The sequence below is a fragment of the Theropithecus gelada genome, chromosome 2 (genome assembly GCF_003255815.1).
Source record: "Theropithecus gelada isolate Dixy chromosome 2, Tgel_1.0, whole genome shotgun sequence".
Lineage (NCBI taxonomy): Eukaryota > Metazoa > Chordata > Mammalia > Primates > Cercopithecidae > Theropithecus > Theropithecus gelada.
The window spans coordinates 81202552-81219724 of record NC_037669.1 but is presented as its reverse complement, the minus strand read 5'-3'; the positions used below and the strand labels follow the sequence as shown (position 1 = coordinate 81219724).

General features: G+C 38.1%; 1 protein-coding gene and 1 long non-coding RNA gene across 6 annotated transcripts in view; one reads left to right on the top strand and one right to left on the bottom strand.

Annotated features, from left to right (window-relative positions):
* Nucleotides 1-17173, bottom strand: part of C2H3orf67 (chromosome 2 C3orf67 homolog) — a 309119-nt gene that overhangs the window by 172370 nt on the left and 119576 nt on the right. For all 5 annotated transcript variants that reach the window (XM_025377409.1, XM_025377411.1, XM_025377408.1 and 2 more), the window contains exon 5: nt 4532-4646. In XM_025377409.1, the coding sequence (XP_025233194.1) occupies nt 4532-4549 (18 nt within the window). In that variant the 5' untranslated portion in view covers nt 4550-4646. The remainder of the gene's footprint in view (nt 1-4531; nt 4647-17173) is intronic.
* LOC112619454 overlaps nt 1-17173 on the top strand; it is a 215470-nt gene that overhangs the window by 109603 nt on the left and 88694 nt on the right. The gene's annotated exons all lie outside the window — the stretch shown is intronic.

Sequence of the window (17173 nt, the reverse complement as noted above, 5' to 3'; positions counted from 1 at the left end):
ACATTGATGTTCATCTGACACCAGCATCAACTAATTGAAATTACATTAAAGAAGTAAGATTGATTCCAGTGAGTCTCAACTAAGTGGGTACTTCTACTATTTAATCTGATAGTTTTTAATTTTTAAAATTGTTCTTGCCATTGAAAACTCAAGTTAAAAGCATAAATTATTATAACTTAAATATTAAAGTGACTCTTCACAGCTAAAAATAACATGAAATATAAAAATTTTTATTTGAAAGGAACATTTAAAGCCATTTGGGACAGAAAGTGGCCTATATTAAATATTCATTTTGCTGTGGCTAGAAGAATATTAACTTTATTTGCAGCCTCTGGCTACCTAAAGGACTTAGCTAAAAAACCAAGGCAAAGTGGACCATTTGGCATTTATCCTGTAAATCAAGGGTTGCCAATGAACACCTAGAAGGCCCAAGCAGAAAACCAAAATGAGTGAAGCAAGAAGGGTATGAGTCCACCTGCATATCTTATGAGTAAACAGGATTCAACTTCACAGGAGAGCTTGCACCTTCTTAGAAGTGTGCCATTACTACTGAGCTCCCACTGAGTGCTTGTGTGCGATAAGGCAGGTTCAATGTTGAAAAATCTGACCTTTTTCAAGGAAGGTCTGAAATTAGGAATTTTACATGAAATTTCCTGATATATAAATGCTAGCTGAAATGCTTTCAGAATGCTGTTTAGAGGTTTGCCAACAAAATATCTACTAGTTCCTAAGGGGTAGAAAGAAGTGAAGAATGCTTTGGCAAAAACAGAGAACTGGGGCCAATACCACATCAACACCAGGAAGGCCCCTAGAGATGGCATCTTGAATGGGTGAGATGCTCTCTGCCACCTTGCTGCTCTCTGGAGAAATTTCCCCTAAAACACAACTCAACTTTAATTAAATAAGGACTCTTTGGGAATAGAGCATACTAGCAGGAGAAAGGAAAGACCCTCTGCTGCCAAGCACCTCTTGGATTGGGAGGAATGAGAGCAAGTTTTCAAACCAAATTTCTTAATATTTGAATATTCGTGAGCATTTGTGGAATCACCAAGCACATTTAGAAAGCTTATATAATTTGGCCATGATAAACTCATTATTTTTTTTCTCCCATGTCAGGAGACACTTTAAGACTTGCCGATTTGTTTAATAAACATTTATTGATCACTTACTATATGCCATGCACTGATAGGGACTGGAGATGATATGCTTGTAGTCTACTGGGAAAATAAGACATGCTTATAGTTTACTGGGAAAAACAGACAAGTAAACAGATTGTTAAAGTGCAAGGTGGAGAGGTATTATGAGGGTTATGAGATTGTGAATGGCAATTATGAGCTATGCCCAAAATATCTAATCTGTAGAGGGGAAATCATAGCGTGCTTCCTGGAAGAAGTAGCATCTATAGATCAGACAGGACTTACAATCCATATCTAGGACTTACTCTGTGCCAGGCACTGTTCTAAGAGCTTTATGCTTAGTAATTCATGTAAATCCCCACAACAACCTTAATGGTGTGTATATTTCATATTACCTGCATTTTATAGGTGAGGAAAATGAAACAGGAACTTTGCACAGGACCACAAAACTAGTAAGTGTCAGAATCCAGATTCTATGTTCTTAACCCCTACATACTATTTATATGTTATATATGTAATAAAATATAGAGTAATTAGAACATATTACAAGTAATTATGACTTGATGATCTCACTGCGTTGGCATATGGGCCTGAGGAGAACACCATGGAAATAAATGTCCTATCTGTTTCTTATTGTTTAGGTCTGCTTCAAATTTTTTCTAGATTTACCATATTTAGAAGGAAAGTTCTAGATATGCTATGACCATTTTGCTTTTTAAAATTTAGCATAACACGAGCTGAAGTAACCTAGGGTAGTCACTAATATGATTTCTTCATATCACTAATTTTTTAACAGCCATATTTAACTTTCTTGCCTACATCTCCTTTTTTTACATTCTCTATTGAGCCACTTGTCCAGGGGTAGAAACATGAGGAAGACAGATGAATTGAAAAGGATTAGGAAACTTTGCTCCACAGTACCTATTATAGCTCCTTTCTTTATAAATACTAAATTGTTTATGTCATTACATACCCCTCACTGTAAACACATAACACACATTCATCTGAAAAACTCATTTATCGAATATGAAAGACCTTTCAGTCAAGTTCACTTTCTATCTCATCAAGATACTTGTGTGGTTTACTTATAATAGAAAGATAATATTTTATTTTCAAATAGGGATTTTCATGAATGTACACTGTGTGTGGGTTACAGCCACATACATAACGCTCAGATTTTGATGAAATATCTCGACTTCAGAGTTAGTTAACTGACAAGGGTGACTGAACTCACAAAAGCAAGGTAGTGACAAATTTGATTTATTAGCTACACACTGAATAGTGTATTTGTCTCACATGGGCTTTAACTCTTAGATTAACACTGAACTCTGAAGAATCTTACATGAATAAGGAAATCAATACCTAAACACAAAATGATGAACACAATTTTATTTGTAAGGCATTTCCCTAAATGTCTTAAATGGTTTAACTTCAATAACTGGAGTCTTCACATTTAATGTTCAAGCATTTATGGATATTTAATATTAAATGAATTTTTAAAACTTCTACTGCAAACAGAAACCATCCATTTATTTCATAATCCAGCTCATTTTTATTACAGGGCTGCCAATCTCCAAAGTTATGTTTAATTCCCATTTTTTACTTATGTCTACATGAACAGCAAGCCCACAGATCTGCCTACTGAAAGAAATGGTCAGTATGCACTCCATGCTGCCACTTTCCGTCATCTTAGCTCATGGCCCTGTCTCTTTCCTGATATACCAGAACTTCTTATTGCAGTTACTTATGATTGCCACGTTCCCTAAATACTTTCTAATCTCAACTATTCTCCCTTGTTGGAACCTCCTTGGTTCTCTTCAGCAACGCTAGATCACTGGGCTTGTCTGTACACCATGCAGCTACCCTTAATGCTGCTTGTTCTCTTCCAGGAGTACTACTCTCCCCTTCTTCAACTGGTTAATGCTTTTCTGTCTTTCAAGGCCATGCTCAGGTACCCACTTTTTCAGGGGGCCTTCTCTGACAACTCTCCTTTTACTCTGTAGTTCATTCTGATTCTTGCTCTCACAGTATATACCACATTGTATGGAAAAGGTCTGTTTACATACATGTCTTAGCTCATCTGACTATAAGTTTCTGATGTTACTTCACATCCATTCCTCCACTGCTCCTCTACCCTTGTCCCCACAGTCCTCACTAACCCTAATCTGGATGATTGCAAATAACTTCCTCACTTCCAATTTCTACCCCCTCCAAATCATTGCAAATATTACCACCAGATTAATCTTCCCAAGGCACAGAACTGATTGTGTGGTCCTTCTCTAGCCCAAAAGCTTTAATGGCTTCCTTTTCTCTACCATAGTAGTTCCCAAAGAGTAGAACATGTACCATTTGTGAAATGATTTTAGACTGTATATGGATGCGGCATTAAATAACTCTGGATCCCGGAATAAAAATGTCCCTTTATCAGTTTTCCTTTAGTCCTAACTATGACAGGGAGAATGGCTGAACATGTATCTAATCCTTGATAAACTCTTTTTAACAAAGAGTAGCACTCAGGACAGAGCCTTAAACAAGAAACAGTACCCAGTTAGACTTTAAAATATTGTTTTGTTTTTAGTATGTTTACTTTTATGTTGTATTTTGGGAAAATTACACTGGTTTTCCACTTATAAAAGTGGTACAAAGTTTTCTTTTAAAATAAATTTAAGCCAAAAAAAAAAAAAAAAAAAAAAAAAAGGGCGACAGTTGATTTAAAGGAGAGAGAGTTGGTTCAAAGGAAAGTCTCAAGTGCATACCAGAATGGGTAGTACACAAAAAGGGTACTGAGAGTAGTATTGAAATGACTGAAGTTTGACAAAGACTTGTCAGAAAAATCAGCCCTTCAGAAGTTATACAACATACTTAAAATGTCTGAACCCACATCAGGCTCTTGTACTGTCAGACCAATGTTTCCTTAGGGCTCTTTTTCAACCTGGCAACCATGATTAATTGTTCACTGTTCTCTGGAGGTTACCTCTTTCCAGCCTCCATGCTTCTGCCCATGCTGTTGTTTTTGCTGGAATGCTTGGCTTCCTACGTCTCCCTGTTGAAATCTTAAGAGTCCTCCAAAGTCCATTCTAAGTGCTATCTCCTTCAGAAAGCCTTCCCCCATCCCCGGTCAGATGGATTCCTTTCCCTTTCACAGTACCAATAGCAATTTCTCTCTCCACTGTGCTTTGTATCACAGTTTTGGTTATTTTATAGATGTTCAAATAATTAAGTTATTCCACTTAGATGTTAAGCTCTTTCAAGAGAGGGGAAGAAAGGCCATGAATTGTATTCATTTTTTATACCACCATGGTACTTAACAAAGTACCTCATATGTGGAGTCAGTCCATAATTAATATTTGCTGAATTGAATTCAATATTTTAGGCAACATTCACGTGATACTTACAATTTTACGTTTGATCATGAAGAGTGGAATTTTTGCATGAAGAGGGGTGGAGGATAGTTCCTTATGGACCGTTGATAAATATAATCTTCTTTTGATGTTCCCTAAATCAGTAATTCTGAAAAAATAGAGGAGAGAAGACAGAAAGATTCCCATCAATTTAATAACCACTTCTTTGGATAATCATCAAAATGATATAATTTATCATATAGACCCTTTTCAACAGGAAGATCAAACATAGAATTTAAGAATTGCCTTTTTCTTTCAAGAAGTAATAAAATTTCTTTCTCAAATTCAAAGTGCTCAGAAGCCTGAATGTATAAATTCACTTAATATGCTAATTTATTTCAGTACTCTACACTAGATTTCCACAGTCCTCCAGCCTACGAAAAAATTCAATTTGGATGAACTGAGAGACTGCTAGCCTTTAATAACCATACTTGTTCTAGCCCCTTAAGCTTGTTATCTTGGGACATACTGTCACCTACTAAATAGGAAAACATTATGGATTTCTTTCCCTAAAAATGCATCTGTCATTTTATATAGGCTCTTAGTCTGCTTAGAGACAGACACAAAACACTGGCTGTCGGTTTCACTTCCTAAGCACATATCTTCCAACCAGAATTATAATACACAACTTTATCGCTCACTATTCAGGTCAACCCACAGTGATACCAAGGACATTGAATTTGAACATCTTTAATAGATTTAGACCACAGCCATGATCACAAAGATTAGGTTTGCTTCAAATTGATAGAGGCTCATTTTTATGTTCTGTTTCCTTTAGGTCTCAGAGGTAACACAGCAGGCTTAAAATCTCCAAATCTGTCTCAGGCTGCTATATTATAGAATTGATGCTTCTTTAAACAGTGTCTTTTTATTTGAGAATGATTTTCCCCCATTATTAGGGAAAAACTTTGTTTAGACACATTACACTGCTAATTTTCTATATTTAGTAATCCCCCAAGAAGACATTTCACTCAAATGCACTGTTGTCAATATTTATAGTGTAATTAACTGTTTTTAAAATCGGCATTGTCTTTTCTACAGCACTTTCATTCCCACTCCTTCCCACTTTTCTAATCTCGGTATTGCTTCTTTCTAAAATACTCTACATATCTTTCAGTGAAAAAACCTATCATTAAACAATGTTAAGAATAAATACAGTAAAAATTAGTGAGATGATTTCAGAGTATGCTCCAGACCTAAAAATTCCATCCTACTTGCACTAAATGATATCATAAATTCATTTAAAATGCAAAGTCTTTCAATCCATAGTCAGAGCTATGGTTTAAAATGAAGAAGTATTAACACTATGGCAGTATTATACCCTGATATATATACATATATGTAAACATGGTATCACATTTACCCTAAGGCAGTATCTTCAAAGTGGGATGAACACATGGGGAGGAGGAGTGATATGCAACAATCCACAGAAGTGCAGGAAGAAAACATTAGAACTTTCACCTCATCCTCTTAAAATGTTATTTTTGTGCATGTCTCATTATACAGTAGTATAGTAACATATTTATATATTTTCTGAAGAAATGCCCCTATATGGCAGGTATGTATAAATATTTTACTAATGGGGTACAGGATCAAATATGTTTGGAAAATCATGTCCTCAGAGATGCTATTAGGTCTCTTCTGTAAGTTCTGATTAGGAAATAAAAGGAAAGACTACTGGGATTCTAGAAAGGAAAAGGTAACAAAAAGAGGGACTGCATTAACCAAAAATTCATCTATCACAGTTTTATTAAAGGGTTACTGTGCTTTCATGAATAAAACGACATTTTTTTTTTTTGAGATGGAGTCTCGCCCTTGTCACCCAGACTGGAGTGCAATGGTGCGATCGGGGCTTACTGTAACCTCCACCTCCCAGGTTCAAGCGATTCTCCTGCCTGAGCTTCCTGAGTAGCTGGGATTACAGGCGCCTGACACTATGCCCAGCTAATTTTTGTATTTTTAGTAGAGACAGGGTTTCATTATGTTGGCCAGCCTGGTCTAGAACGACTGACCTCAGGTGATCGGCCGGCCTAGGCCTCCCAAAGTGCTGGGATTACAGGCATGAGCCACTGCGCCCAGCCAAACTACATATTTTTAATCTAAATAGTTAAGAGTCAAACTCCAAATGGAGGAATGATTGAGAATACTATCACTTCATATGGAACTACAGGAACATTCATTCATTCATTCAGATATTCAACAAAGACTGAGCCAGGAAAATTGCTGGGAGTACCTCAGGGAGACAGTGATGAAAAAGACAAGGTTCCTATCCTTCTGGAGCCTCTATTCTTGTGCAAAAGGCAGGTGAATTTTCATGAAATATAGTTTGCCATTATTTATGCTAGTGCTTTCTGTGTCCTGAAGAATCCTTGCCCAGGCTAAAGTTGCACAAATACTTTCTTATGTTTCCTTCTACATCTTTATAGTTTGTTTTTACATTTAGTTCATCCCAAATTAGTTTCTGTGAGTTGTATGACATAGGGGTTGGAATTCTTTTCTTTCTGTATGTTTATACAACTGTCCCAACACCATTTATTAAAGACTCTCCTTTTTTCACTGAAATGCCCTGGTCCTTTGTTGAAAACCAGTTGACCATAAATATGTGTGTGTGAGGTTGTATTTCTGGACTGTCTATTGATTCTTTTTTTTTTTCACTGATCCATTTGTCTATTCTTATACTAATAATACACTATCTTGATTACTGCAGATTTAGAGTAAGTATTGAAACCAGGTTAAAAAAACTCTTCAACTTTAGTTTTGCTTAAGATTTGTTTGGCTTTTGCTTTTTTATATGGATTTTAGAATCCATTTATCAATTTCTATTTAAAAAAAGGTGTTGAGAGTTTAACTTGGATTGTGTTCAATCTATAGATCAATTTCAGGAGACTGATACTGATCATGTCTACTCACATGATATGTATCTCCAATTATTTAGGCTTTGCTTAATTTCTTTCTTAATGTTTTATATTTTTCATTTTAGAAGCCCTGCACATCTTTTGTTAAATTTATTCCTACGTATTTTGTCTTCTGACACAGTTGAAAATGAATTTTAAAATTTCATTTCCCGGGGCCGGGTGCAGAGGCTCATGCCTGTAATTCCAGCACCTTGGGAGGCTGAGGGGTGGATCACGAGGTCGAGAGATTTAGATGATCCTGGTCAACATGGTGAAACCCCATCTCTACTAAAAATACAGAAATTAGCTGGGTATGGTGGTACACGGCTATAATCCCAGCTAATCAGGAAGCTGAGGCAGGAGAATCGCTTGAAGCCAGGAGGCAGAGGTTGCAGTGAGCAGAGATTGTGCTACTGCACTCCAGCCTGGTGAGAGAGCGAGACTCCATCTCAAAAAAAAAAAAAAAAAAATTCATTTCCCAGTCATTTGGTTCTAGTATATAGACATTCAATTGATTTCTCTATATGGTACTTGTTTCCTCTAACCTTTGCTTAATTCACTCTTGAGTTCCAGTAGTTGTTTTGTAGATTCCTGAGGATTTTATACATAAACAATCATGTCTGGAGTGAATAAAGACTGTTTTACTTCTGCTTTTTCAACTTTATACCTTTCATTTCTTTTTCTTGCATTATTGCAATGGCTAGGGCCTTCAGCATATCTTAAATAGAAATCATGAGAATACAGGGAGAAAATCATAGGGAGAAAGTGTTCATTCTGACCTTATTAAGTATGATGTTAGACATAGTTTACTTTGTCACACTGAGGATGTTCTCTTCCATTCTACTTTTTTAGACATTCTTTTTTCAATCATGAAAGGCTGTGAAATTTTGTTAAATGCCTTTTCTATACTGGTTGAAACGATCCTGTTGTTTTTCACCTTTATCCTGTCTATATATTTAATTATACTCATTGATCTTCAAATGTGAAATGAACTTTGTATTCTTGGAGTAAATTTCAATTGGGATAGTATTTTGTTGAAGATTTTTATGCTGTGAAAGAAAAATAAAATGATATATGCCAGAAGATGGCTGACTAGGAGCAGCTCCGGTCTGCAGCTCCCAGTGAGATAAATGCAGAAGGCAGGTGATTTCTGCATTTCCAACTGAGGTACCCGGCTCATTTCTCTGGGACTGGTTAGACAGTGGTTGCAGCCTATGGAGGGTGAGCCAAAGCAGGGTGGGGCGTTGCCTCACCCGGGAAACGCAAGGGTTCAGGGAACTCCCTCCCTTAGCCAAAGGAAGCTGTGAAGGACTGTGCCATGAGGAACAGTGCATCCTGGCCCAGATACTATGCTTTTCCCACGGTCTTTGCAACCCGCACACCAGGAGATTCCCTCAGGTGCCTACACCACGAGGGCCCTGGGTTTCAGGCCAAAAACAGGGCAGCCGTTTGGGCAGACATCAAGCTAAGTGCAAGAGTCTTTTTTCACATCCCAGTGGCACCTGGAAAGCCAGCGAGACAGAACCCTTCACTCCCCTGGAAAGGGGGCTGAAGCCAGCGAACCAAGTGGTCTAGTTCAGCAGATCCCACCCCCATGGAGGCCAGCAAGCTAAGATCCACTGATTTGAAATTCTCACTGAGAACACAGCAGTCTAAAGTCAACCTAGGACACTAGAGTTTGGTGGGGGAAGGGGCGTCTGCCATAACTAAGGCTCAAGTAGGCAGTCTTCCCCTCAAAGTATAAACAAAGCCCCCAGGAAGTTTGAACTGGGCAGAGTGCAATGCAGCTCTGCAAAGCCGCTGTAGCCAGACTGCCTCTCTAGATTCCTCTTCTCTGGGCAGGGCATCCCCGAAAGAAAGGCAGCAGCTCCAGTCAGGCACTTATAGATAAAACTCCCATCTCCTTGGGACAGAGCACCTGGGGAAAGTGGTGGCTGTGGGTATAGGTTCAGCAAACTTAAATGTTCCTGCCTGCCAGCTCTGAAGAGAGCAGCAGATCCCTCAGCACAGTTCTCGAGTTCTGCTAAGGGACAGAATGCCTCCTCAAGTGGGTCCCTGACCCCTGTGCCTCCTGACTGGGAGACACCTCCCGGCAGGGGTCGGTAGACACCTTATACAGGAGAGCTCTGCCTGGCATCTGGTGGATGCCCCTCTGGGATGAAGCTTCTGGAGGAAGGAACAGGTAACAATCTTTGCTGTTCTGCAGCCTCCGCTGGTGATACCCAGGGAAAGAGGATCTGGATGGACCTTCAGAAAACTCCAGCAGACCTGCAGCAGAGGGGCCTGATTGTTAGAAAAAAAAAACTAACAAACAGAAAGGAATAGCATCAACATTAACAAAAAGGACATCCACACAAAAACCCCATCCAAAGGTCACCAACATCGAAGACCAAAGGTAGATAAATCCACGAAGATGAGGAAAAACCAGCACAAAAAGACTGAAAATTCCAAAAACCAGAACGCTTTTTCTCCTCCAAAGAATCACAACTCTTGCCAGCAAGGAAACAAAACTGGACAGAGAATGATTTTGAGGACTTGACAGAAGTACGCTTCAGAAGGTGGGTAATAACAAACTACTCCAAGCTCAAGGAGCATGTTCTAACCCAATGCAAGGTAGCTGAGAACCTTGAAGATAGTTAGAGGAATTGCTAACTAGAATGACGAGTTTAGAAAAGAATGTAAATGACTTGATGGAGCTGAAGAACACAGCACGAGAATGTTGTGAAGCATACACAAGTATCAATAGCCAAATCAATCAAGTGGAAGAAAAGATATAAGAAATTGAAGATCAACTTAATGAAATAAAGCATGAAGACAAGATCAGAGAAAACAGAATGAAAGAGAATGAACAAACCCTCCAAGAAAGATAGAACTATGTGAAATGACCAAACCTACATTTGATTGGTGTACCTGAAAGTGATGAGGAGAATGGAACAAGTAGGAAAACATTCTTCAGGATATTATCCAGGAGAACTTCCCCAACCTAGCAAGACAGGCCAACATTCATATTCAGGAAATATAGAGACCACCTCGAGAAGAGCAACCCTAAGACACATAATCCTCAGACTGTCCAAGGTTGAAATGAAGGAAAAAATGTTAAGGGCAGCCAGAGAGAAAAGTTGGGTTACTCACAAAGGGAAACCCATCAGACTAACAGTGAATCTCTCTGCAAAAACTCTACAATCCAGAAGAGAGTGGGGGCCAATATTCAATATTCTTAAAGAAAAGAATTTTCAACCCCAAATTTCATACCCAGTCAAACTAAGCTTCATAAGTGAAGGAGAAATAAAATCCTTTACAGACAAGAAAATGCTGAGAGATTTTGTCACCACCAGGCCTGCCTTTCAAGAGCTCCTCAAGGAAGCACTAAATACGGAAAGGAAAAACTGGTACCAGCCACTGCAAAAACATACCAAATTGTAAAGACCATCAACAGTATGAAGAAACTGTATCAACTAATGTGCAAAATAACCAGCTAGCATCATAATCACAAGATCAAATTCACACATAACAATATTAACCTTAAATGTAAACAGGCTAAATGCCCCAGTTAAAAGACACAGACTAGAAAATTGGATAAAGAGTCAAGATCCATTGGTGTGCTGTATTCAGGAGAACCATCTTGCATGCAAAGACACACATAGGCTCAAAATAAAGGGATGGAGGAATATTTACCAAGCAAATGGAATTCAAAAACAGCAGGGGATGCAATCCTAGTCTCTGATAAAACAGACTTTAAACCAACAAAGATAAAAAAAGACAAAGAAGGGTATTATATAATGGTAAAGGGATCAACACTACAAGAAGAGCTAACTCTCTCAAATACATATTCACCCAACACAGGAGCACCCAGATTCATAAAGCAAGTTCTTAGAGACCTACAAAGAGACTTCAAGTCCCACACAATAATAGAGGGAGACTTTAACACCCCGCTGTCAATATTAGACACATCAATGAGACAAAAAATTAACAAAGATATTCAGGACTTGAACTCAGCTTTGGACCAAGCAGACCTAATAGACATCTATAGAACTCTCCACCCCAAATCAACAGAATATACATTCTTCTCAGCACCACATTGCACTTATTCCAAAATTGACGACATAATTGTAAGTAAAACACTTCTCAGCAAATGCAAAAGAACAGAAATCATAACAGTCTCTCAGACCACAGTGCAATCAAATTAGAACTAGGGATTAAGAAACTCACAACTACATGGGAACTGAACAACCTGCTCCTGAATGACTACTGTAAATAATGAAATTAAGGAAGAAATAAATAAGTTCTTTGAAACCAATGAGAACAAAGACACAATGTAGCAGAATCTCTGGGACACTGCTAAAGCAGAGTTTAGAGGGAAATTTATAGCACTAAATGCCCATAGGAGAAAGTGGGAAAGATTAAAATCGACATTCTAACATCACAATTAAAAGAGCTAGAGAAGCAAGAGCAAACAAATTCAAAAGCCAGCAGAAGACAAGAAATAACTAAGATCAGAGCAGAACTGAAGGAGACAGAGACATGAAAAACTCTTTAAAAAATCAATGAATCCAGGAGCTGGTTATTTTTAAAAGATCAACAAAATAGACCACTAGCCAGACTAATAAAGAAGAAAAGAGAGAAGAATCAAAAAGGCACAATAAGAAATGATAAAGGGGATATCATCACTAATCCCACAGAGATGCAAACTAACATCAGAGAATAATATAAATGCCTCTGTGCAAATAAACTAGAAAATCTAGAAGAAATGGATAAATTCCTGGACACGTACACCCTCCCAAGACTAAACCAGGAAGAAGTCGAATCCTTGAATAGACCAATAGCAAGTTATGAAATTGAGGCAGTAGTTAATACCCTACCAACCAAAAAAAGCCCAGAACCAGGTGAATTCACAGCCAAATTCTACCAGAGGTACAAAGAGGAGCTGGTATCATTCCTTCTGAAACTATTCCAAACAACAGAAAAGGAATGACTCCTCCCTAACTCATTTTATGAGGCCAGCATCATCTTGAGACCAAAACCTGGCAGAGACACAACAAAAAGAGAAAATTTCAGGCTAATATCCCTGATGAACATTGATGTGAAAATCCTCAATAAAATACTGGCAAACCAAATCCAGCAGCACATAAAAAGCTTCTCCACCACGGTCAAGTTGGCTTCATCCCTGGGATGCAAGGCTGGTTCAACATATGCAAATCAATAAACATAATCCATCACATAAACAGAACCAATGACAAAAACCACATGATTATCTCAAGAGATGCAGAAAAGGCCCTTGATAAAATTCAACACCCTTTCATGCTAAAAACTCTCAATAAACTAGGTACTGATGGAACATATCTCAAAATAAGAGCTATTTATGACAAACCCACAGCCAGTACCATACTGAATGGGAAAAAACTGGCAGCATTCCCTTTGAAAACTGGCACAAGCCAAGGATGCCCTCTCTCACCCTTCCTATTCAACAGAGTATTGGAATTTCTGGCCAGGGCAATCAGGTAAGAGAAAGAAATAAGAGTATTCAAATAGGGAAAGAGGAAGTCGAATTGTCTCTGTTTGCAGATGACATGATTGTATATTTAGAAAACCCATAATCTCAGCCCAAAATCTCCTTAAGCTGATAAGCAACTTTAGCAAAGTTCTCAGGATACAAAATCAATGTGCAAAATTCATAAGCACTTCTATACACCAATAGTAGAGAAACAGAGAGCCAAATCATGAGTAGACTCCCATTCACAATTTCTACAAAGATAATAAAATACCTAGGAATCCAGCTTACAAGGGATGTGAAGGACCTCTTCAAGGAGAACTACAAATCACTGCTCAAGCAAACAAGAGAGGACACAAATAAATGGAAAAACACTTCATGCTCACAGATAGGCAGAATCAATATCGGGAAAATGGTCATATTGCCCAAAGTAATTTACAGGTTCAATGCTATTCCCATCAAGGTACCATTGACTTTCTTCACAGAATTTAGAAGAAACTACTTTAAATTTCATATGGAACCAAAAAGAGCCCATATAGCCATGACAATCCGAAGCAAAAAGAATAAAGCTGGAGGCATCATGCTACCTGACTTCAAATTATACTACAAGGCTACAGTAACCAAAACAGCATGGTACTGGTACCAAAACAGATACATAGACCAATGGAACAGAACGGAGGCCTCAGAAATAACGCCACACATCTACAACCATCTGATCTTTGACACACCTGACAAAAACAAGCAACGAGGAAAGGATTCCCTATTTAATACATCATGTTGGAAAAACTGGTTAGCCATATGCAGAAAACTGAAACTGGACCCCTTCCTTATACCTTATACAAAAATTAACTCAAAATCCAAGGCATAAATATAAAACCTAAAACCATACAAACTCTAGAAGAAAACCTAGGCAATACCATTCAGGACATAGTCATGGGCAAACACTTCATGATTAAAACACCAAAAGCAATGGCAGCAAAAGCCAAAATTGACAAACGGGATCTAATTAAACTAAAGAGCTTCTGCACAGTAAAAGAAACTATCATCAGTGAACAGGAAACCTATAGAATGGGAGAAAAATTTTGCAATCTATCCATCTGACAAAGGGCTAATATCCAGAATCTATGAGGAACTTAAACAAATTTACAAGAAAAAAACAACCCCATCAAAAAGTGGGCAAAGGATATGAATGGACACTTCTCAAAAGAAGACATTTATGCAGCCAACAAACATATAAAAAAAGCTCATCATCACTGGTCATTAGAGAAATGCAGATCAAAACCACAATGCCATACCATCTCACGCCAGCCAGAATGGTGGTCATTAAAAACTCGGGAAACAACAGATGCTGGAGAGGATGTGGAGAAATAGGAACACTTTTACACTGCTGGTGGGAGTGTAAATTAGTTCAACCATTGTGGAAGACAGTGTGGTGATTTTTCAAGAATCTGGAACCAGAAATACCATTTGACTCAGCAATCCCATTACTGGGCACATACCCAAAGAACTATACATCATTCTAGTATAAAGACACATGCACATGTACGTTTATTGCAGCACTATTCACAATAGCAAAGACTTGAATCAACCCAAATGTCCATCAATGATAGACTGGATAAAGAAAATGTGGCACATATATACACCCCGGAATACTATGCAGCTATAAAAAAGGATGAGTCCATGTCCTTTGCAGGGACATGGATGAAGCTGCAAATCATCATTCTCAGCAAACTAACACAGGAACAGAAAACCACTGCTTATTCTCACTCATAAGTGGGAGCTGAACAATACACATGGACACGGGGGGAACATCACACACCAGGGCCTATCAGGGTCTGGAGGGCTAGAGGAGTGATAGCATTAGGAGAAATACCGAATGTAGATGATGGGTTGTTGGGTGCAGCAAACCACCATGGCATGTGTATACCTACGTAACAAACCTGCATGATCTGTACATGTATCCCAGATCTTAAAGCATAATAAAAAAATGTAATAAGACTTACTGTACGATCTGTCATATGACTGGTGAATAGTCTATATGCACTTGAATTTCTTTGATCTTTATGCCATGTTGATGCTAATGTTTTTTAAACTTTAAAACATCAAAAAAAAAATTCCCCTTAAGCCTACTCAATATTAATCTACTCATCTACTGATCTTTATAATATTCATTAATATTCCTGGGTAACTCTGGAACTCGGATCACCGTCCATTATTCTGGGTGACTCTAAATATTCACACAGACAGTAAGATTTCATCTAAACTTAAACCTCCTCCACTATGACAACCAATACCTTGATTCCACTAGAGCACCTTACATGAATAGTCCTACTTTGTAGCACATCATTGCTAGGGATTACTTGACTTCAAGGTCTCCTACTTAAATTTTCCTCCTGATTAATTAATTCATTCAGCTAACAGTCAATGCCTTAGTAGTACAATATAAGACACTGGAGATATGGAAGTGGCTAAGATGTGAAAATCATAGCGCAGTGTAGCAGAAAAAGTAACTATTCTTAAATAGTTGTTTCTAACACTTTTATTCATTTTCCATTTTACAGATGAGAAAATAAGCCTCTAGAAATTACTGCCCCATGGATATACAGTTAGTAAGCAGCAGAGGCAAGTGTTAGCATTCTGTCTTTGAACTTAAAATCCACTGCCATTTCTGCCATGCAACACTATGCCAACTACTATTCCAGGCTGAAGCATTTTCATTTGTTTGCTGTTTACCAAGAGACTAGTATAGACATTGTGCTAGGTGCTACGGATACAGCAGTACCAAGAATTCCCTGGTTTTTGTCCTTACAGAATTTACAGTATGGTGAGAACCACAGAACCATATTATACTCTTAAGATAATACTTGTTTCTCTGATGAAAACCACTTTCACTTTTCCCTCTCGCACACTCCTTGAGAACCTCCTTCCTGCTTCGTTCTAGATCCAGTTTTCCAATAGGTTACAAATTTATACCTCTATCCATGATCCTGCGTCAGGCCTTCCAGAAGGATGATCTCCAAGCTAGCAAGAATGGAATGTAAACTACTGAAATGTGTTTATTCATGTAAATAAAAAAAAATATCAAGTATCAGAAGGATTTGTTGACTTAGCATATAATCAGAATGACTGACTTAGACTTCAGTGTAAGATGCATATATTTTCCAAAAATATCATTATTAAATATCAATTATTGAACATTCTCTATATGCCAACAATGTGTTAAGCACTCTATATACTTTACCTCATTTAATCCTCCCATAAACCCTACAAGATATCTACTATTATTATCATCTATTTTACAGATGAGGAATCTAAAGTTTAGTTAATAAGGCTAGGTAACTCTCCCCAAACCACATATTCAGTGGAGTACAGATTTAAACTCAGATCTACTTAATCCCAGTATCCACCTTCTGAACTACATGCTTGCTTTCTTTATGGGGCAGGTGATCCCTATAAACACATCCATAGTAGAATGATCTTTGCTCCTGGGAACAAAATATTTAATATCTAATGGCTAAGATGCCTACCCTACACTGTGTTTGAATGTACATAGTTCACGTTTACCTTTTGTGTGTATGTATGTATGAGATTATTTTCTTTCCGTCTACAAATCCTTCCTTTTGATAGGTTAAAAAAAGCTCTGATCCAATGGTTATTATCTTACAATTAAAATTTTGGAGGCTAATCTTATTTTCCTAATTCCCAGCCTCTTGGGGGTAACCTCATTCCTCACAATAGGCCTCACATACTTACTTCAAATACTCTCAGTTATTAGCGAGGACTCCTGAGAATCATGAGCATCTGAACTTCACCAATCCAATTAGCTGCCACATCCTGTCAAAGTCACTTTCTTTTCTCTGAGACAGAGTCTTGCTCTGTCACCAAGCTGGAGTCCAGTGGTGTGATCTCGGCTCACTACAATCTCCACTTCCCTGGTTCAAGCGATTCTCCTGCCTCAGCCTCCTGAGTAGTTGGGACTACAGGATAAGGGTCAGAATTTGGACCCTTATAAGGTCCATACCCACACCATCATACCCAGCTAATTTTTGTATTTTTAGTAGAGATGAGGTTTCACCATGTTGGCCAGGATGGTCTCGATTTCCTGACCTCGTGATCTGCCCGCCTTGGCCTCCCAAAGTGTTGGGATTACAGGCGTGAGCCACCGCGACCAGCCCAAAGTCACTTTCTTAGTGGTTTCGTATCTATTCTTTCCTTTGGTTTCTTGCAGTTACAAAGTTAAGGTCCTTTGTGGGT